Source organism: Antechinus flavipes, chromosome 2 (genome assembly GCF_016432865.1).
Source record: "Antechinus flavipes isolate AdamAnt ecotype Samford, QLD, Australia chromosome 2, AdamAnt_v2, whole genome shotgun sequence".
NCBI lineage: Eukaryota > Metazoa > Chordata > Mammalia > Dasyuromorphia > Dasyuridae > Antechinus > Antechinus flavipes.
In genome coordinates this window covers 357,117,745-357,136,132 of record NC_067399.1, presented here as the reverse complement: position 1 = coordinate 357,136,132, position 18,388 = coordinate 357,117,745, and the positions used below count along the sequence as shown (strand labels likewise).

The 18,388-nt window shown below is 37.2% G+C and overlaps 1 protein-coding gene across 2 annotated transcripts in view; it reads right to left on the bottom strand.

Moving 5' to 3' along the window:
- Positions 1-963: 963 nt before the first annotated feature.
- Positions 964-18,388, bottom strand: part of JAG2 (jagged canonical Notch ligand 2) — a 156,041-nt gene continuing 138,616 nt past the window's right edge. For both annotated transcript variants that reach the window (XM_051978113.1, XM_051978114.1), the window contains 4 exons: positions 18,018-18,266; positions 13,545-13,676; positions 11,767-11,923; positions 964-3,109 (listed from right to left, as the gene is read on the bottom strand). In XM_051978113.1, the coding sequence (XP_051834073.1) occupies positions 2,619-3,109; positions 11,767-11,923; positions 13,545-13,676; positions 18,018-18,266 (1,029 nt within the window). In that variant the 3' untranslated portion in view covers positions 964-2,618. The remainder of the gene's footprint in view (positions 3,110-11,766; positions 11,924-13,544; positions 13,677-18,017; positions 18,267-18,388) is intronic.

Below are 18,388 nucleotides of genomic sequence, written 5' to 3'. Positions count from 1 at the left end.
TCAACAGTTGAGCCTAGTTCTCACTGCCATACCTTTGTTTATTGGTCTGTTGCATCCCACCTCCTTGAGCATGATATTCGGTGATCTCATTGATCAAATGACCTATAGCTGATGCTAAGTAGCTTGATGAGATGAGTAGTCCCTGCTTTGAAAGAGATGGAAAAATTGTAAGGGTCCATTAGAGAGGCCAAGCAAGCACAGTTAGAATATAACACAAGCGTATGGCCTGGAGGTCCCCCGATGTGATTGGCTATGCCTTCCTTTCACATACTGTCATTTTACCTCTATCTTGAGAATATCTTGTGTCCTTCAAAACTATATTCAAATGGCACCTTCCAAAGTCTTTCCTAATCCCTCAGTTATTAGCACCTCTAGCCATTTATTTTTTGTATTTATTTATATTTGTTGTATCTCTTGATAAAATGTAAGCTCCTTGAGGAAGGGGCTACTTCCATTTTGTCTTGCATTTCCTGGGCTTTAAAGAATACTTTGTATGTAAAGTGGATCTACTTAATAAATTCTTGTTGCTTGAAGGATTGATCTTTGTCCAACACTATTTGATCCGTAAGGTCCAGGTAAGGGAAATGAACAGATAGGTGTATCAAAGGCATGATTGGAATTTGGATATCCCATCTCCAAGTGCAGATCTCTTCCCTTTATATTGTATTCTCTATGAGGCTGGTTATTAAGACACAAAAACAGTGCTATTTCCTAAGGCCTGCAGATGACCTCCACATCAGAGGGACAAGAAGGAGGATATCCACATCAACAGTATTGTCTACCTGAGCCACCTCAGCTCCAAGGTGAGAATAATTGATTTATTTTGATAATACAATGGGTGTAATGCAGCAGTAGAGACTAACTAGCAGGAGAATACAATCTCCAAAGCCACACACATAGCTCTCTTTCCAAACACTATGCCGGCAAGAAACACATGACATTCAAGTACAAGAATCCCAGACATTGTTATAAAATGTTTTAATAAATAGTTTTTCTGAAAGTTGTTTTAAGAACCAAACAAAATGTACTGAACAGAGGATCCTGCACACACCGGTCCTGGATTTAATGTATACAGTAATTAGTTTTCAAATGACCATGTTTATGCTGCTTATTGGCTGGGGTGCTTCACCATTCAGATAGCCACCTCCCTTTCCCCCTCATCTGTCTACCCCAACTAATGGCAATTATCTTCCTAGTAATGAAAAAAGGAAACTTTATGTAGCTTGCCCATCTAACAGCAATAAAGTGAAGTGGAAAGGGAATCCTAAACAAACCAAATCACACAGGCTTCCTAATGGTATTCCCACACGTTGGTAGCTCTGATTACACTGCTGTGTCATGGAACCACCATTAACTAAGCTGTGAACAGAGGAGAAAAGATCATTGTTCCCTTCATCACGCTTGTTTTTAAAATGCCAAAAAAGTACATTAATACCATGTGTAATTAACATTCATAAAGGAACCCATATCTTTCACTCACATGTAGACACATACATACACACAGAGACACACTCTTATACACATACATATACATACCATCTGCAGATGGGGTGTCCTGTATGTTTTTAGGAGCCTTAGGTCATTAAAAGTGGGGCAAACAATCATTGCTGGATTTATTTACACATCATTGCTGGGTCACTCTAACCCAACAAGGTCTAATGAGGCAGTCCTGTCTTAGACTTAACATCATCCCTTGTCCAGGGAACTAGAAAATTCCTGTAAACAGCATCTCCCTACCTGCAGTATAAATTAAGGAATGACATATCCATTTTTTTAAAAGGGAGACTGAAATATTTTAAGTTATTAAATCAAATATACAGAGTGATTCATTTAATATGTACATATGTACAGACACACATGTTCACAATCAGAGCAGAAAAGGAGTAGGTAGGTCTGGGCCTGGCCTGAGCTTGCCAGGCAAGTGGACAAAGAGATGGCAGTTTCTGACAGTTGCTATAGAAAAGGTTTTCTCAAGGCACTTGTCCCATGCTTCAATACTGCAATCCTAAAGGACTTGAGAGCAAAAAGAGGAAGAATAGACAGAAAGGCCACATTTTGAACCACAGTTGAAAGACCTATATAGCTTTGTTCCAGCTATGAAGCGTAAGGCAGATCTAGAAGCAGTCAGCACAGTCAGAAGTGCAGTCATTGGGCCTGTCAGGAGCTGCCAGGCTTAGGGCATTGGCAAACAGGTCCCATAGGGTCCTCAGTCAAGGGGACTTGGGAGTCACCATTCAATTGGATCAAGGAATAAAAAAGAAAGATTATGTAAACAGTGGACAATCTCTTATAATAAACTTTACACAAAATAGTGAAAATACAGATACCATTTTGTTTCTCCTCTGCCACACAGTGAGTGTTTTATAACTTTACAAAAATAGCAACTATTAAAGAATACTCAATTGTTTTTCACCTGACGGTCATTGAATAATTTATACAAGACTAAAGAAACATAGAAAATAAACTTTTTTTTACACAAAATAAAGAAACTATAAACATTACATTTGACTCCAGATATGTCAGTTCTTGAGGCAGAATGGAGAGTTCCCCTTTCTCTCCTGCCCTGCCCCTGCTGAGCCAGGAAGTGGAGAGGACTTCAGCTCTCCAGCTCTTTGGGGCTAATCTTTTCCATCTTCATAGTCATTCACATTCTTGAGAGATCTATTGTCTACTTTGTGGCTTGCCCCTGGATGTGCCCACTTTCCAAGGGGACTCTCCTTGAAGTCCCCTGGTCCTTTGGTGAGTGAAGGTTTTTGGAGTTTTTGGGAAAGGAATTTCTCTACTTCGATGACCTCTCTCTCTTCCTCCTCTTCTTCTTCTTCATCCTCCTCTTCCTCATACTCCACATACTCCTCCACCTCATCATGAATTCTCTTAGGAGGAGAAATGAAGTTTTTGCATTCATAATAAATGTCTTTGTTACTGTATGGTTTATCTATCGGGTTCCTGATAGGGTTCAGGGTAGCCCACTGATTATTCACACTCTCCTCCCTGGGAAGTCGGCTTCTCTCCCTTTCTTTTCTTCTCTTTCTAGTCCACCATACACAGATGATGATACATGTCAGCCACATGATGCTGAAGACCCCACAGAGGATGGGTACTAGATAATCTAGGCAACAAAGGGGAAGAAAAAGCTATTCAGAGCCATGATTTGTGGTTAACGGCTAGCACTCTCCCTGAGGTAACTAGGAACTCTATTAGGGTCTGAAATTAGCACTGAGAAAGCCCTTCAATACCCTCCCCAACACCTGACCCAGTTTCCCCACAAATCAGCTCCTAACATCCCATTTTTGTAGCTTTATACTATCTCTACTAACTCTATAACTATATCAGCCTTTGGTTCATTATCAGGAAAACTATTGACCATCTCAATTAAAAACCTAAAATAAATCATATAATAATGTCAATAGATGCAGAAAAAGCTTTTGACAAAATACAGCACCCATTCCTATTAAAAACACTAGGGAGCATACGGATAAATGGAGCTTTCCTTAAGATAATAAGCAGTATCTATTTAAAATCTATACCAAGCACTGTTTGTAATGGAGAGAAGCTGGATGCATTCCCAGTAAGATCAGGGATGAAACAAGGATGCCCATTATCACCACTACTATTCAACATTGTAGGAGAAATATTGGCTTTAGTAATAAGAAAAGAAAAAGAAGAGATGAACCAAATCAGTTCCAATAGAGCAGTAATTAACTGAACCAGCTACACCCAGCAAAAGAACTCTGGGAGATGACTATGAACCACTTCCTAGAACTCCCAATCCCTCTATTTTTGTCTGCCTGTATTTTTGATTTCCTTCACAGGTTAATTGTACACTATTTCAAAATCTGATTCTTTTTGTACAGCAAAATAACTATATGGACATGTATATGTATATTGTCTTTAACTTATACTTTAACATATTTAACATGTATTCATCAACCTGCCATCTGGGAGAGGGGGTAGGAGGAAGAAGGGGAAAAATTGGAACAAAAGGTTTTGCAACTGTCAATGCTGAAAAATTACCCATGCATATATCTTGTAAATAAAAAGCTATAATAATTTTTAAAAAGGGAAAAAAAAGAAATTATAACTATGCCAATCCCTCTGGGAAGACACAAATATATTCAAAATCCCATTTCCTGTATCTGACCCACAGTCCCAGAATCATTGAACATAGCGAGATGAAAAGAGACAAGTCAATGGCAAGAATCTTGTAGCAAACTGTCAAGGTGATATTTGTTTTCTGCAATAGCCAAGTGTTATCTTGTTTACAATTCAAGAGGAGGTAATAGGATTGAATAAAATTCTCACCATTTTCCAAGCAAAAAAGCATAATGGAATATTTCTTCAAAAAATGGGAGAAGGGCTTTAAGTAATAATAGCTAGCATTTTTGTAGAACTTTAAGGTTACGAAAACTTCTTACATATATTACCGTTTACTATTATTATTATATATCAATATACATGTTATTATCATATATTATATTTTATCCTTACAATAACCCAGAGAGGTGGTAGTTGTTATGATTCCCCTTTTACAAATGAGGAAATTGAAAAAGGCAGCAGCCTAATGACTTGCCCAGTCACAGTTACTGTGTTTCTGAGACTAGATTTGAACTGATTTTAGGAGTACTCCATCCACTATACAACCTAGATGACTAGGTTTCAAGGTGAAAACAAAACAAACAAACAAAAAAAAAAAATGCTGAAGCATGATTTCAGAAAGGACTCAGGAGACTTATATGAGCTGATGCTAAACGAAATGACTAGAACTAAGAGAACATTGTACACAGAAACAATAAGATTATGTGATGATCAAATGTGATGGACTTGGTTCTTTTCAACAATGAGGTGATTCAAGGAAATTCCAATAGACTTGTGATGGAGAGAACCATCTGCATCCAGAAAGAGAACTATGAGGACTGAATGTGGATCACACCTAGTATTTTCACTTTTTTCTGTTGTTTGCTTGCTTTTTTCCCCTCTCACTTTTTCCTCTTTTTGATCTGATTTTTCTTGTGCAATATGATGAATGTAGAAATATGTTTAGAAGAACTACATATGCTTAACCTATATTGGATTACTTGCTGTCTATGGGAAGAAGATGAAGGAAAGCAGGAAGAAAAATTTGGAACATGAGGTTTTTCAAGGGTGAATGTTGAAAACTATCTTTTTGTGTATTTTGAAAACAAAAATTTACTATGAAAAAATTTTAAAATAAGCTAAAGAAAGAAAAAAGAAAAAAAACAGAAGAGTATGTAGTCTATCAAAAGAGAGTTGCAAGGTGGAAGAATATAGCATAAAGGAGAACATCTGAAGCTAAATAACAAGTTGAGACTGTAAAAAAAAGGAGGGGGTTTGGTCTTTTCTGGAAGAAATTTGTGCTTCAAAAATGATTATCTATAAGCCTTAGGAAAAAAATCATACAGTATAGAATGTACTATAAAGAGATGAATAATGGTAGTTGGAGATTTCCTGATGAAAGTCTCAAGGGAGCTGTTTTTAGGTAAGATATTAATTTTTTTTTTTTTTTTAAAGATCTGCTGTTTTCTTTGAATAGGTACTTTAAAATATATGATGGAAAATTCACCAAGACTTTTTCAAATCTGATGACAAATCTAATTCTGGGGAGTCACATGGGAAGTATGTAATTTCCAGAAAAAATCTAGAGAAAACATTACTAGGAATTATGAAGACTTAAATAAATAAAAACCTAAAGAATTTAAGAGGCTTCAGTGAAATTTTAATCATTGCTATTTAAGAGAGGGATTTAGTAGAAGTGAAGGCAAATGTGGGAAGTGAACTATTGGTTAAAAAGATGATATATGAGAAGAGAATATTTCTCAATCATGACAAAAATGCAGGATTAATGGGTTTTTTAAAAGTCAGAGAAAGAATGCACCTAATAAATCTTGGTGGGAAAAATGAGCTAGAGATTGCAGTCAGGCAGAACAGGGGATTCGGAAGAAGAGAGGCTGAAGCTGGAGCTGGCAGAAGCAGAGGCAAAGGACTAGCAACAAGAGCTGTCAGAACCAAGGAAAACTTACTGGGCTATTTTAGAAGAGACAATAAAGAACTACTTTAATAGCTGGCTACATGTGAGGTGATTATCACTCAGAATTGAAACTAAGGCTGCCTCCAGAAAACCTGCCCAAGAAACCTGCTCCCAGAGAATGATTATATTTTAGAAAAGAAGAAAACACCACATTTTGGCACCTGAATGTGGGATTGACAGGACCCTGATCTCAGTGGAAAAGCCTCTGATCTTGATTTCAGTAGAAAAACCTCTGATCCTGAATCTAGTGGAAAAGTCTCCTCAACCCAGAAATTAGGGTGAGTACAACAAGGAAATTTTGTTAAAGAGCTAAAATAGTATTTCAGTTAAAATGGGACAGATATTTAGAAAACAGCCTTCTGTTTCTCTTCAAGGAAAATGCTTAGAGAGCATTGTCAAGGTCATGAAGAGCCAAGGTTTGATTATAATTTTGGAGCAGATCACTGAACTTTTAGAAACGGTAAAATACATATGTCCTTGTTTCTCTATGGAAAAAGAATTGGATCTAGACGAGTGGAAATTAGTAGGAGAGGAACTTTGTCAATTTTACAATAAAAATGGACCTGACTCAATTTCCAAAGAGACACTTAATACATATAACTTAATACAACTGGCTTTAGGAAATTATATAAGTGTTGGAATAAGGAAAAAGAAGAAGGAGCAGGAGAGGGAGGTGCCAACTAAATTAGGTAAAAAGGATGAAGAATCAGATAAACAGGAGCAATTAGATTCCACATCTCACGACCCTCCCCCCTCAATTAACCCTTCATGGATGGAGGGATAAAGAGGAGAGGACGAGGCAGAAACACAATCAGCATTTCCTGTGAAGCAGAATATGACAAAATTAGAAAAGGCATTGGTTAAGGCAAAAAATGAAGGACAGGATGTATCTGATTTTATAAATGTATACCCTGTGATTGAAGAGCTTGACTCTTCAGGTCAAAAAAGGAAAAGATATACTCCTTTTAATTTGGAAAAAATTAAGGATTTGAAAAAGGGTTGCACTCTTTATGGGGCTACATCATCTTATGTTAAGATGTTACTAGATAATTTGTCTTATTAAATCTTAACCCCAAGTGATTGGAAATCCATAGCATGGACATGTTTAGAACCTGAACAAAACTTGTGGCTTTCAGAGTATCATGAATTATGTAGGATTCAAGCCAGATGCGAGAGGCAAACAGGAGTTAATGTAAAAATCACTTTTGACCAACTAGCTGGTGAAGGCCCGTATAGAGAAAATTCAGAACAGATTGATTATCCCATAATAGCGTATGAGGAAATTTCTAAGGCTGCAGTAAAAGCTTGGGGTTCTCTCCCTGGACAGAAAGATGAAGATAAAGCCTTCACAAAAATAGAAAAACATCCCAATGAACCTTTTGCTGATTTTGTGGGACCTTTGCAAACAGCTGTAACAAGAACCATTGGAGAGAATGCAGCTACAGAAATAATGACTAGACATCTGGCTAAGGAAAATGTCAATGAGATTTGTAAAAGAATTATATGGGGATTAGACAAAGATGCTCCTTTAGAGGGGATCATAAGATGCTGTGCCACAGTGGGCACAAATGCTTATTATGCCCAAACTATGATGAACATGGGAAGACAGTATCTCTCTTGGCAAGGGACGTCTAGAGAAACTTGTCGATGTTTTCAGTGCGGAAAAGTTAGACATCTAAGAGCTCATTGTAGATATAGAGATAGAATGAGAAGACAGGATGAGAGAAAACCCAAAACCTTATGTCCAAAATGCAACTGAGGCTTTCACTGGGCCTCAGAATGCAGATTGACCCAGAGAAATGAGAGGCAGGGCCCAGTTCCAAGATATCAATCCAAAGACAGGTGGGGCATGATGGCAGCTGAGGTTACACCCAGAGGGTCTTTAGAAGGTCAGGACTCTGATGTGATCAATCAGCCTAAAAGTAATCAGATAGCAGAAAGGGATTACAATTGGAGAGAATACAGGCTTTTTAACCCAATAGGCCAGTATCTAGTGCAAGCAGCTCCAATGTAATTGCCACTTGATGAGAAATCCCAAAAGTGATAAATAGAAGAGAATTAGATAGGTTAACTATTGGAATCTTTACAAACTGCTAACTCATTAGAGTTGATAGAGACAATAATTATCTAATTTAGCATGGTTCAGTATCATTGATCTGATCCTACAAGGAGATGTTATGGGCCAGAAGAAACAAGGTACTAAGTGGAACTGACTCCCTGGAGTTCACACGTTTGGGAGATTTCAGGGTTTGAGTATGAGATATCCGAATTCACACCTCCCTTGAAGCTCTTAGGGCCAGAGACCATTCAGGGAGAAAACCCATAATCCCACTCTCTTGCATCCCACAATCCCTCTCTCAAAGAAGGAGCATAAATAGAGCTTCAATGACCCCAGTCAGGCAAGTTCAGCTGAAGAATTAGAAGGGAGCATCAGTTCAGTTGAGGAGAAGCACTCTCTCGGAGGCACAACCAGATTCATCTTCATCTCACATCACTGTGGTGGCTGGGCTCCTGCACTTCCCCCACTGAGACCAAGCTGGTCTGCAAGACTTGCTAGAAAGCAAGCCGAGCCCCAAGTGAAGGAGACAAGAGATCCATTCCATCTTTGTGCTGGCTGGAGGCAGGAGAAAGCAGAGACAAAGGACAAGCTGCAAGAGCTCTTAGAATCAAGGAGAGAGAGAGGCCTCTAAGAAAGCTAACTGGGCTATATTGAAGGGCACAATAAAAGATCTGAACTTTTTTCACCTGGCTGTGTTTGGGGTGATTATTACTTTCAACTGCAACTAAGGCTGCCTCCACAAAACCTCCCCGAGAAACCTGCTTTCTCCCAGAAAATATTTAAAGAAAAAACCTCCACAGTTAACTGCCTGGGACAGAGAGTTTGCTTGTGTTCCTACAGATAGAGAAGGAAACAGATGGGTGTCAATGAGCACCTGGAGAGAGACAGAAAAGGAGAAAAACCTCAAAACAAAGGAGAAGTTTTAAGAAACATCTGACACTGAAAGAGCATGGCTGACAATGAGACTGTTAAAAGAACTTTAAAATCTTCAGGAATTATGGGATTCCCTAACACAAGAGAAGACTGTTTCAAGGACTTGAAAACCAGCAGAAATCATTGGATTCCTTGAGATGAAAAATTGTTGATGAGACTACTGCAGTACTTCAAAGCTTAAAGGAATTACTGGATTCCTGGCACATGAACTAATGGACAATGGATTCCTTTTTCTAGGACTTATGGACATATATAAATTCTCATGTTGATTCATATTATTTGTTACATTACTATAGCCTGTGTTATATTGCCATGTGCTTATGTAATTTATGTAATTATGTGTAATGCCTCCCATATTGATAGATTCATGTACACCTCTTTCAAATGAGCCCCTTTAGAAACCCGCTAATCTGATTTGATTTCCCATTTCCTTTGGTGTTTTCATCTCCCTTCCTGAGAAGTCAGGGAGGGTATGACCACCTTCTTTTTATGGTGTTTTCATTTCTTTTTTGAGCAGTCAGGGAAGGCATGATCACCTTTTTTTGGGTTCTCACCTCCTTGAGAAGTCAGGGAGGTCATGACCCCTTATGTTCTAAATTAAAAGAAAGCGGGAGATATTAGAATCCTTACAAGGTCTTAAGTTACTAGAATTGGTAGAAACAATGCTTATATTTACACCTTTGAGAGTTCACACATTAGCTCACACATTAGTTCATAAGTTTGGGAGATTTCAGGATTCAGTATGAGATTCACAAGTTTACACCTCCCACAATCCCACTCTTCTCAGAGGAAGAGTCAACCTTTAGGTTCACACCTTTAAGAGATCATATATAAGAAGATCTTAGAGCTTCAGTCAGAAGACTTGAAGAGATTGCGAGAGTGAGAAGTTAGTGGAGGAGATTGAGAAGCTAGAGTTTGCAGTCAGGCAGAACTGGGGATTCAGAAGAGAGGCTGAAGCTGGCAAAAGCAGAGGCAAAGGACGAGCAACAAGAACTGTCAGAACCAAGGAAAGCTTACTGGGGTATTTTGGAAGAGACAATAAAGAACTATTTTAACAGCTGGCTGCATCTGAGGTGATTATTACTCAGAACTGAAACTAAGGCTGCCTCCAGAAAACCTCCCCAAGCAACCTGCTCCCAGAGAATGATTATATTTTAGAAAAGAAGAGAACACTACAAAAATGTTTATTTGGAATTTTATAAATCTAATCCAGAGGACATTAAACTATTGTGAGAAAGAAGAAAATTGTCTACCAAATTATATACCATAAAGAAGAACTATGACACAAGAAGAGTATTGGTTGAGAGCCCAGTAATTCATAAAGAGCAAGAAAGGAGCCAATGAGAAAATTTATGGCCTTAAGTATCTATGCACAAAAATGCATTAAGTGCAGGTAATAGTTGATATGAAAAAGAGCCTTTAAAGAAAGGATGCAAATTCAATCAGAGGAGATATCTTTCAGACTTAATGGGATTAGATTCATGACTAGAATATGGTTTTGGAAGGGCATGTCTTATTCCAAAGATACAGAATAGGAAAAAAAAAAAAAAAAACAGAAATGAGAAGGGAAAGAAGTCACACTGTACATTAGGAAGATATATTTTATGAGGAAATTCAGAAGCTAAATAGAAAAAGACTGCTGAACAACATTTGGGGGAAGGTAAACTAAGGAAAAAATGGAAGCAATATTGTTTTAAGAGTGTAATACAATTCACTCAGACATAAGCAAAAAGCAGAAAAGGAGTTTGGCCTGGTATTACATAATGGGAGCTACCATCCAAAATTCTGCTGTATGGTTCATCTGTCTCTGTCCCTCTGAATTTTCTCTCCCCTTTTTCTTATCAGCTATCTTTCCCCCCAAAAAGCAGATAAAAGAACTGGTAGTTCTTAGCAGTTTGTTGGAAAAGGATTTGGGAATTTTATTGTTCAATATGAGTTAAGAGTGTCATATGGAAGTAAAAAAAGATATTGTCTTTAGAATGCTTTAGTAAGAGACAATGAAGAAGATATCTATACATGGATCCAGATCATATCTGGAAGAATTTTTTTAGTTCTAGGTGCCATGTTTTAGAAAAGACATTAAGAAGCTGAATAAATTCCAGAAAGGGATGATCAGGATGGTAATGGTCTCAAATCATACCATATGAGAACAATCTGAAAGAGACATATTTATATCATGGAAAAAAGAATATGTGTTTTGGATGACAGTTATCTTCAAATATTTGAAGGGCTTTCATACAGAAAAGAAACTAGAGTTGGCCTCTAAAGCAATCAACTTACAAATAACAAAGTTGAAGAGCAGCATACTTAGACTCAGTGTAAAGAAAAACTTCCTAACAGGTAAAGCTATGCAAAATCAAAAATGGGTTAATTAGGGATATAATAGTAGGTTCTCCTTCACTTGAAATTTTCAAGCAAGAAAAGACCTGGGATTCTCATGCATCCCTTCCAACTTTCACATTCTATGACTGTTTCCCATCTCTCAGTAGGTCTCTAAAAAGCCTTTTAACTTGAAAGATCTTCCAGATTCAAGGGAAGATGAAGCTGCTTTTTTGCTTAAAAAAAAAAAAAAAAAAAAAAATTCCTGGTGAACCTGAGGTTCTTCCTAGGGTAATCTAATTATTACATTATCTCACAAGGATCCAAAGGACTATTCCCATGTGAGACAGATTACTGAATGTAAGAATGAGTGTCCAGAAGTACTTTATCCATTCCCAACCAGACTCACCTGTAGCGGAGTTCCCCATTACAACAGTCTCCACTTTGACCTCAGTCACAGCGAGTAACACCGTGCTATTCTCTGGCTTAGTTAGAGCATTGACGATGGTATTTGCAGCATTCTGGATGAGGATGTTATCTGGCTCATCTCGGGGTGGGCTAAAGGACTGTAGGATATAGTAAGGATGTCATTCAATCTTCCAACACTAAGAATATGAGTCTGGAGGCCCATTCAAGCCATAAAAGATCTTTACTGCCCTGAGCTAATATCTTTATTGCTCGAAAACAAAGAGTAGATGTACAAGGGAAGGACTTGCTGCTTGATCATTCTTTTTATAACTAACAGTTTTATAACTTTATAACTGCATCGAAAGTCAGGTACAAAGTTTTGGCTGACCATAACAAAACTTTGGGTCATTCCCATAAGATCCTGAGGCAATTGTTATAAATCTAAAACCACCTATCCTCAAAATATTTTCTTTGAGATCTGGTATCTTTTTTCTCCCCTAGAAAAAGAGAATTGCTAGAGGTCACCAGCATGACTGATTTGTCCCACCTCTTATGGAAGGGAAGGCTAGTTTTCTTCTGCCTCTAAGATCTTTAGTGGCTCCCAGTGATCATATTCCTTTACAAGGGATTCATGGCACTCTACTGGCATTATCTTGTCTTTCAAGCTTGCTTTTGTTTTATTTCTATCCTCACTTTCTGAAGAGTTGGCAAAAGGTAGTAGATAGTCACTGGATTTAGAATCTAAGAATCCGAGTTGAAATTTTAACTCTCCCACTTAAAAATGAGGGACTTAGATAAGTCATACCCTCTATAAGCCATAAATTTCTCATCTATAAAGTAATGTTATATTAGATGGCCTATACTTTTTTCCCATGAGGCATTTGGGTTAAGTGACTTGCCTAGGGTCACACAGCTAGGAAGTATTAAGTGTCTGAGGCCAGATTTGAACTCAGATCTTCCTGACTTCAGGGCTGGTGCTCTATCTACTGCACCACCTAGATGCCCAGATGGCCTATACTTCTATGATCTTAAATTTGAGCCAAAATTATATACTCTTATCTACCTAAAAACAACCTGTATTTTCTCACCTCTAAGTTAACACTATTCTACATACAATATTTAATATTCATGCACTAAATTCCTACCCATCTTTTATAGTCATATTTAAATGTTTCCTTCTTCAGTAGCCTTCCCTAATCCCCACTGATTTTTCTCAAGACCTTTTGCTGTACTTTATACCAATTTAAGCATACTAATGTGTATAAATATCTTATTCCCCTTAAAGACTATAAACTCCCTGAGAAACAACATGTCTTATCTAAACTTTGTATCTCACTCTCTTTATCTTTTTTTTTTTTGCTGAGGCAATTGGGGTTAAGTGACTTGCCCAGGGTCACACAGCCAGAAAGTGTTAAGTGTCTGAGACCAGATTTGAACTCTGGTTCTCCTGACTTCAAGGCTGGTGCTCTATCCACTGCGCCATCTAGCTACCCTAAACTTTGTATCTTTTATAGCATCAAGTACAGTATATAGCCAGTACTTAAATATTTGTTGAATAAATACATAAGAACATTGATTTCATCTCCTCATCCCATACACCCTGTATGCTTACTGAATTCCAGATAGATAAGACTGATGGCTGCTTCAGGATGCTATGATTCAAGAGAATAGATAGGTCCAAAGTCAAGCCAAGCAAGTCAATGGGAGGGAAAGATGTCCTTAATGTTAGCTCCAGCTGTTTATGTATTCTCCCCTCCCTCCAGATCCTAGGAAACTCACAATGGCAACTTCCACAGCATTCTCTGTAGAGGCTGACAGGTCACACAGCAGAACCAACAGACCCTCCTGAGCTGCTGCTCGTGTAGCTGGTAGATAGCGGATTCCTGCGCAAATGGCTCCCACTGTGGTACCCTGGGGTCAGAAAGATAGGAGTAAAAGTTAGAAGAAGAGAGAAAGAGTCTCATTCAACTAATGGATTAGATTGTAAAATGGTCCCCAGGAACCCACAGCCACACATATGTCTTTTCCTTTCTCTAATTTTGCAAAGCTTAGGATGGAGAAGGTAGGAAAACAGATGCAAAATCTAAACATTATTGTTGGGAATCTCACTCTCAGGTGTCTACTGTTATTGATCATAAATTACTTGTCAATAAGTCCAGGAGAGGCAATAATAGAGACACAGAACTACATTCTGTGTCTTTTTTCAGACTATGTCACTTCAGGTGAACAACTTCCCTTATTTGGGGGTGGGGGTTAGGCAGGAGGAGGGTCAGTTTCTTCTTCAAAATGAAGGGGTACCCCTGATGACTTCTAATATTCCTTCCAGGTCTAAAATTCCTTGTCTTATTGCTTATCTTTACTTTATATGGGGCCACTTTATTCCCCAACATGAGTATGTAAGTTTCTAGATAAATGATTTGATTTCCAAAACAATACAATTTATGTATAGCTTTTCAGAAGCACAATCATTGTGTATAATTTAAGCATATTTATAATCCATAGATGCTAGTACAACTCTCTAGAGCTAGAGAGAGCTCCCTCTCTAGGCTGGGAGCTACTTGAGGATAAGGAATATAGGCTTATTTTTTTTCACTGGATCCTATTTTCATCCAACATTCATTAATCACCCACTGAATGACCCATTTCATGGCAGACACTGACTGGACAAAGTATTTGACTTGCTCATTAAGGGTGGCACAGGAGGGGAAAAAGGCAGTGGCCTACCATAATATGCAGCCTTCACCCACAGGAAAAACTACAATGACACTATTGGCAGGGAAGTTAGAGGGAAGCAGATTTTCATTCAATATAAAGAACAGTTTTCTAACAATGGCTCTAGAGTTAGCTAATGCAATTCCTTCATTTTACAGATGAAGAAACTGAGGCCTAAGAAGTTAAGTGACTTGCTCATGGACACATAATCAGAAGCAGAATTTGAAACTTAGTCCTCTAATTTCAAAATCACTGCCTTCCAGATGCCTTAAGATGTTTCCAACTCTGAAGGTCTTAAAAGAGATAGTGAATGAACATCCACTAGGTATAGTAGTGGTGACCTCAGGGGCAGCCTCTGAGCTTTCTTTCAATTTTAGGAACAACAGTTCAGTTAATTGACATGGGCAGAAATTTGACATACACAATCAATGCTAAAATACTTAATGCAATTGATTAGCACCTGAATGCTTTTTTCTCCATCTAATCCTTTTCAGGAAAAACAGGGGTGTTTATACAGACTTCCACACTTAGCAGTGTGTTCCACACTGTGTTAAATAGGGAAGTTACTGGCTTAATATATTGCTATCTACAGAGGTCCTGATTTAATGATTTAATGAATTGATGTGAGTGAATCATCATAAATTTTATAACAGGCATAAACAATGTGGATTTCTGCTTCTAAATAATCACTCTGTATGAGATGATATGAACATTTCTAAGATACCAGGAAGAAGTTTGTAAAACATTTCTTTACAATCATGTTTACATTCTAATGGATTCAGCAAATCCTTGTTCCATTAGCAAAATTTCACTACTTTAGACTAGTTAGGTAAGATTTTTAGCAAGGTAAACAGTCTGAATGACAGACTGCTTTTTAAATAAAATTTTTAGTTATAGATGTATATTCATTTTTATATATTTCCATAGGAATTATGTTGGGAGGGTAAAATCAGAACAAAAAGGAAAAAACAGAAGGAAAAAAAAGTGAAAATAGTATCCTGCGATCTGCATTCAGTCTCCATAGTTACATCTCAGGATGTGAATGGGATTTTTCATCCAAAGTTTATTGGAACTGCCTTGAATCATTGAATTACTGAAAAGAGTCAAGTCTCCCCTAGTTGAACATCACACAAACTTCTTGTTGCTGTGTACAATGTTCTCTGGTTCTGCTTGTTTCACTTAATATAGTATCAGTTCATGTAAATCTTTCCAGGTTTTTAAAAAATCAGCCTGATCATTATTTCTTACAGATAATAATATTTCCATTATTTTCATATACTACAATTTATTCAGCCATCCCCCAATCAATGGGACATCTGTTCATTTTCCAATTCTTTGCTATCACAAAAACAGCTGCTACAAACATTTTTGGACATGTGAGTCCCTTTTTCTCTTTTATGATTTCTTTGGGATATAGATCCAGTAATGGCATTGCTAGATCAAAGAGTAGGCCCAGTTTGATACCCTTTCAATTCACAACTCCACCAACAATGTGTTAGTGTCCCAGTTTTCCCATATGCTCTGCAACATTTATCATTATCTTTTCTGTCATCTTAGCCAGTTTAATAGATGTAAGATGTTACACTTCAGAGTTGTTTTAATGTGTATTTCTCTAATCAACAGAGAGATAGAACATTCTTTCACATGATTATGGATGTTCGTTGTCCATTTATCAATTGGTAAATGACTTGTATTCTTAAAATTTGAGTCAGTTCTCTATATATTTTAGAAATGAGGCCTTTATCAGAAATCCTGGGACACACTGCTTTTTTTAATATAGCTTTTTAATTGACAAAACATATGCATGGGTAATTTTTCAACATCGATCTTGCAAAACCTTCTGTTCCAACTTTTCCCTTCCTCTTCCCTCCTCTAGATGGCAGGTCGTCCAATACATGTTAAATATGTTAAAGTATATGTTAGATACAATATATGTACACATATTTATACAGTTATCTTGATGTACAAAAAAAATGGGATCTAGAAAGCAAAAAACCCTGAGAAGAAAAACAAAAATGCAAATAAACAATAACACAAAGGGTGTGTATGCTATGTTTTTTTTTTTTTTTTTTTTTTTTTTAAGTTTTAAAAAAGTCTCATCCTGTGTTAAATAGGGAAGTTAGTGGCTTAATATATTGCTAACTACAGAGGTCCTGATTTAATGACTTAATGAATTGATGTGAGTGAATCATCATAAATTTTATAATAGGCACAAACAATGTGGATTTCTGCTTCTAAATAATCAATCTGTATAAGATGATATGAACATTTCTAAGATTCCAGGAAGAAGTTTGTAAAACATTTTTTTACAGTCATATTTACATTCTAATGGATTCAGCAAATCCTTGTTCCATAGAGAACAAAGGGTATATCAACTCAGCATCAGGGCTCATGGTTCTAAACCTTATATTAGTGAAATCCAATCTAAATAGTTAGATTCTGTGTTCTGGGATATATTACTCACTACTAAATTTTCTCATCTTCAAAATCATTCCTTCCTTTCCCCCAAATTTTCTCCCATTATTGTGAGGATCTTATGTAATATTAGACATAAAAAACTTTGTAATTATGTACCATAAAAATGTGTTAGGAATATACATATGAAGAGATAGAAACAATGAGAAAGCAAATCACACAATATGCAGTATAATGGAAAGAGAACTGCTTTAGAGGAAGACCTCAATGCAAATTCTGGCTTCTGAATATATGAACTGTTAAAGTGAGGACAATAAACCTTGGATGCAAACTTTTTATACAGTTTTAAGAAATGGACTTCGTAAAAATTCAAGTACCATAGAAATGGGAGCTATTATCATTTTTCTAATATTAAAAAAGTGGTAAAATGGAAAATGTTAAGTTGGCTGTTTCATTCATTTTCCAAATTTTAGAACAAATTCTCAAAAGAAAAAAAAAGTAACAAAACCAAACCCTTACTAAGTAGAGGGTGAAAATAAAGCCAGTTTTTTCTATTGCTAAGATCTCACATATTCTTGGGGCACTATTAGTAAAAAGTCATTGAAAACAGGAGGCTCCAAAAGCTAAAGGGTAAATGATAATACATGTAATCCTTATCTATTCATAACCTGATTGACAGAAAAGTAGAACTGATAAATTATAGCAGCCAATTTGTCCAGGAAGGAAGGGAGATTAGGGTTTAATGGATCTCTTTAAATCTCAGAAGGCCATTCCAAGGAAAGAAAGATTAAGTTTGTTCTATTTGAGCTCATAGAATAGAATTAGGAGCAATGGGTGGTATAGAGAAGCAGATTTCAGTTTAATGTAAGGAAGAATTTAATAACTAGTCTCTCTAAAATGGAAAGCTGCTATTATGTGCATGACAATATTTCTTTTTCTATTTTGTATTTAAGTTTTAAATAAATAAAATAAAATAAAATTGAAAGCACTGTCACCTAAGATAATGAACTGTCTAATACTGGAAGTATTCCAGTCAGGAATGATGAGACTGAAATGAACTCTAGCTGCCTATGCCCAAGGGCTGCTCAAAACTGAATTAGTTCTAGGAGGATAGGGAGTCCTTACCTGGGGTATCTTGTCCCTGTTAAAGATGAGTGTGATCTTGGCACAGTTATTCCCCAGGTGTCCAGAATTAGGCTGGCAGGGGGTGCTTGGGACAAGGGGCTCCACTGGACTGCATTCCCCCCAAGCTGCACAAGGAGGCTGAAGGCATTTGGGGTAGGCTCTCTCCAGGCAGTCTTGACCACGTGGACACTGATCCTCTGTGTAGTCTGGATGTTTGGGTAACAGACAGGGCTTTCTCCCACACCATACCTGAAGGAAGAAACACAGACAGACACACACATACACACACACACACACACACACACACACACACACACACACACACACACACACACATCAGTACTGGTGTCTTCACCAGTGGTTAAAATAAT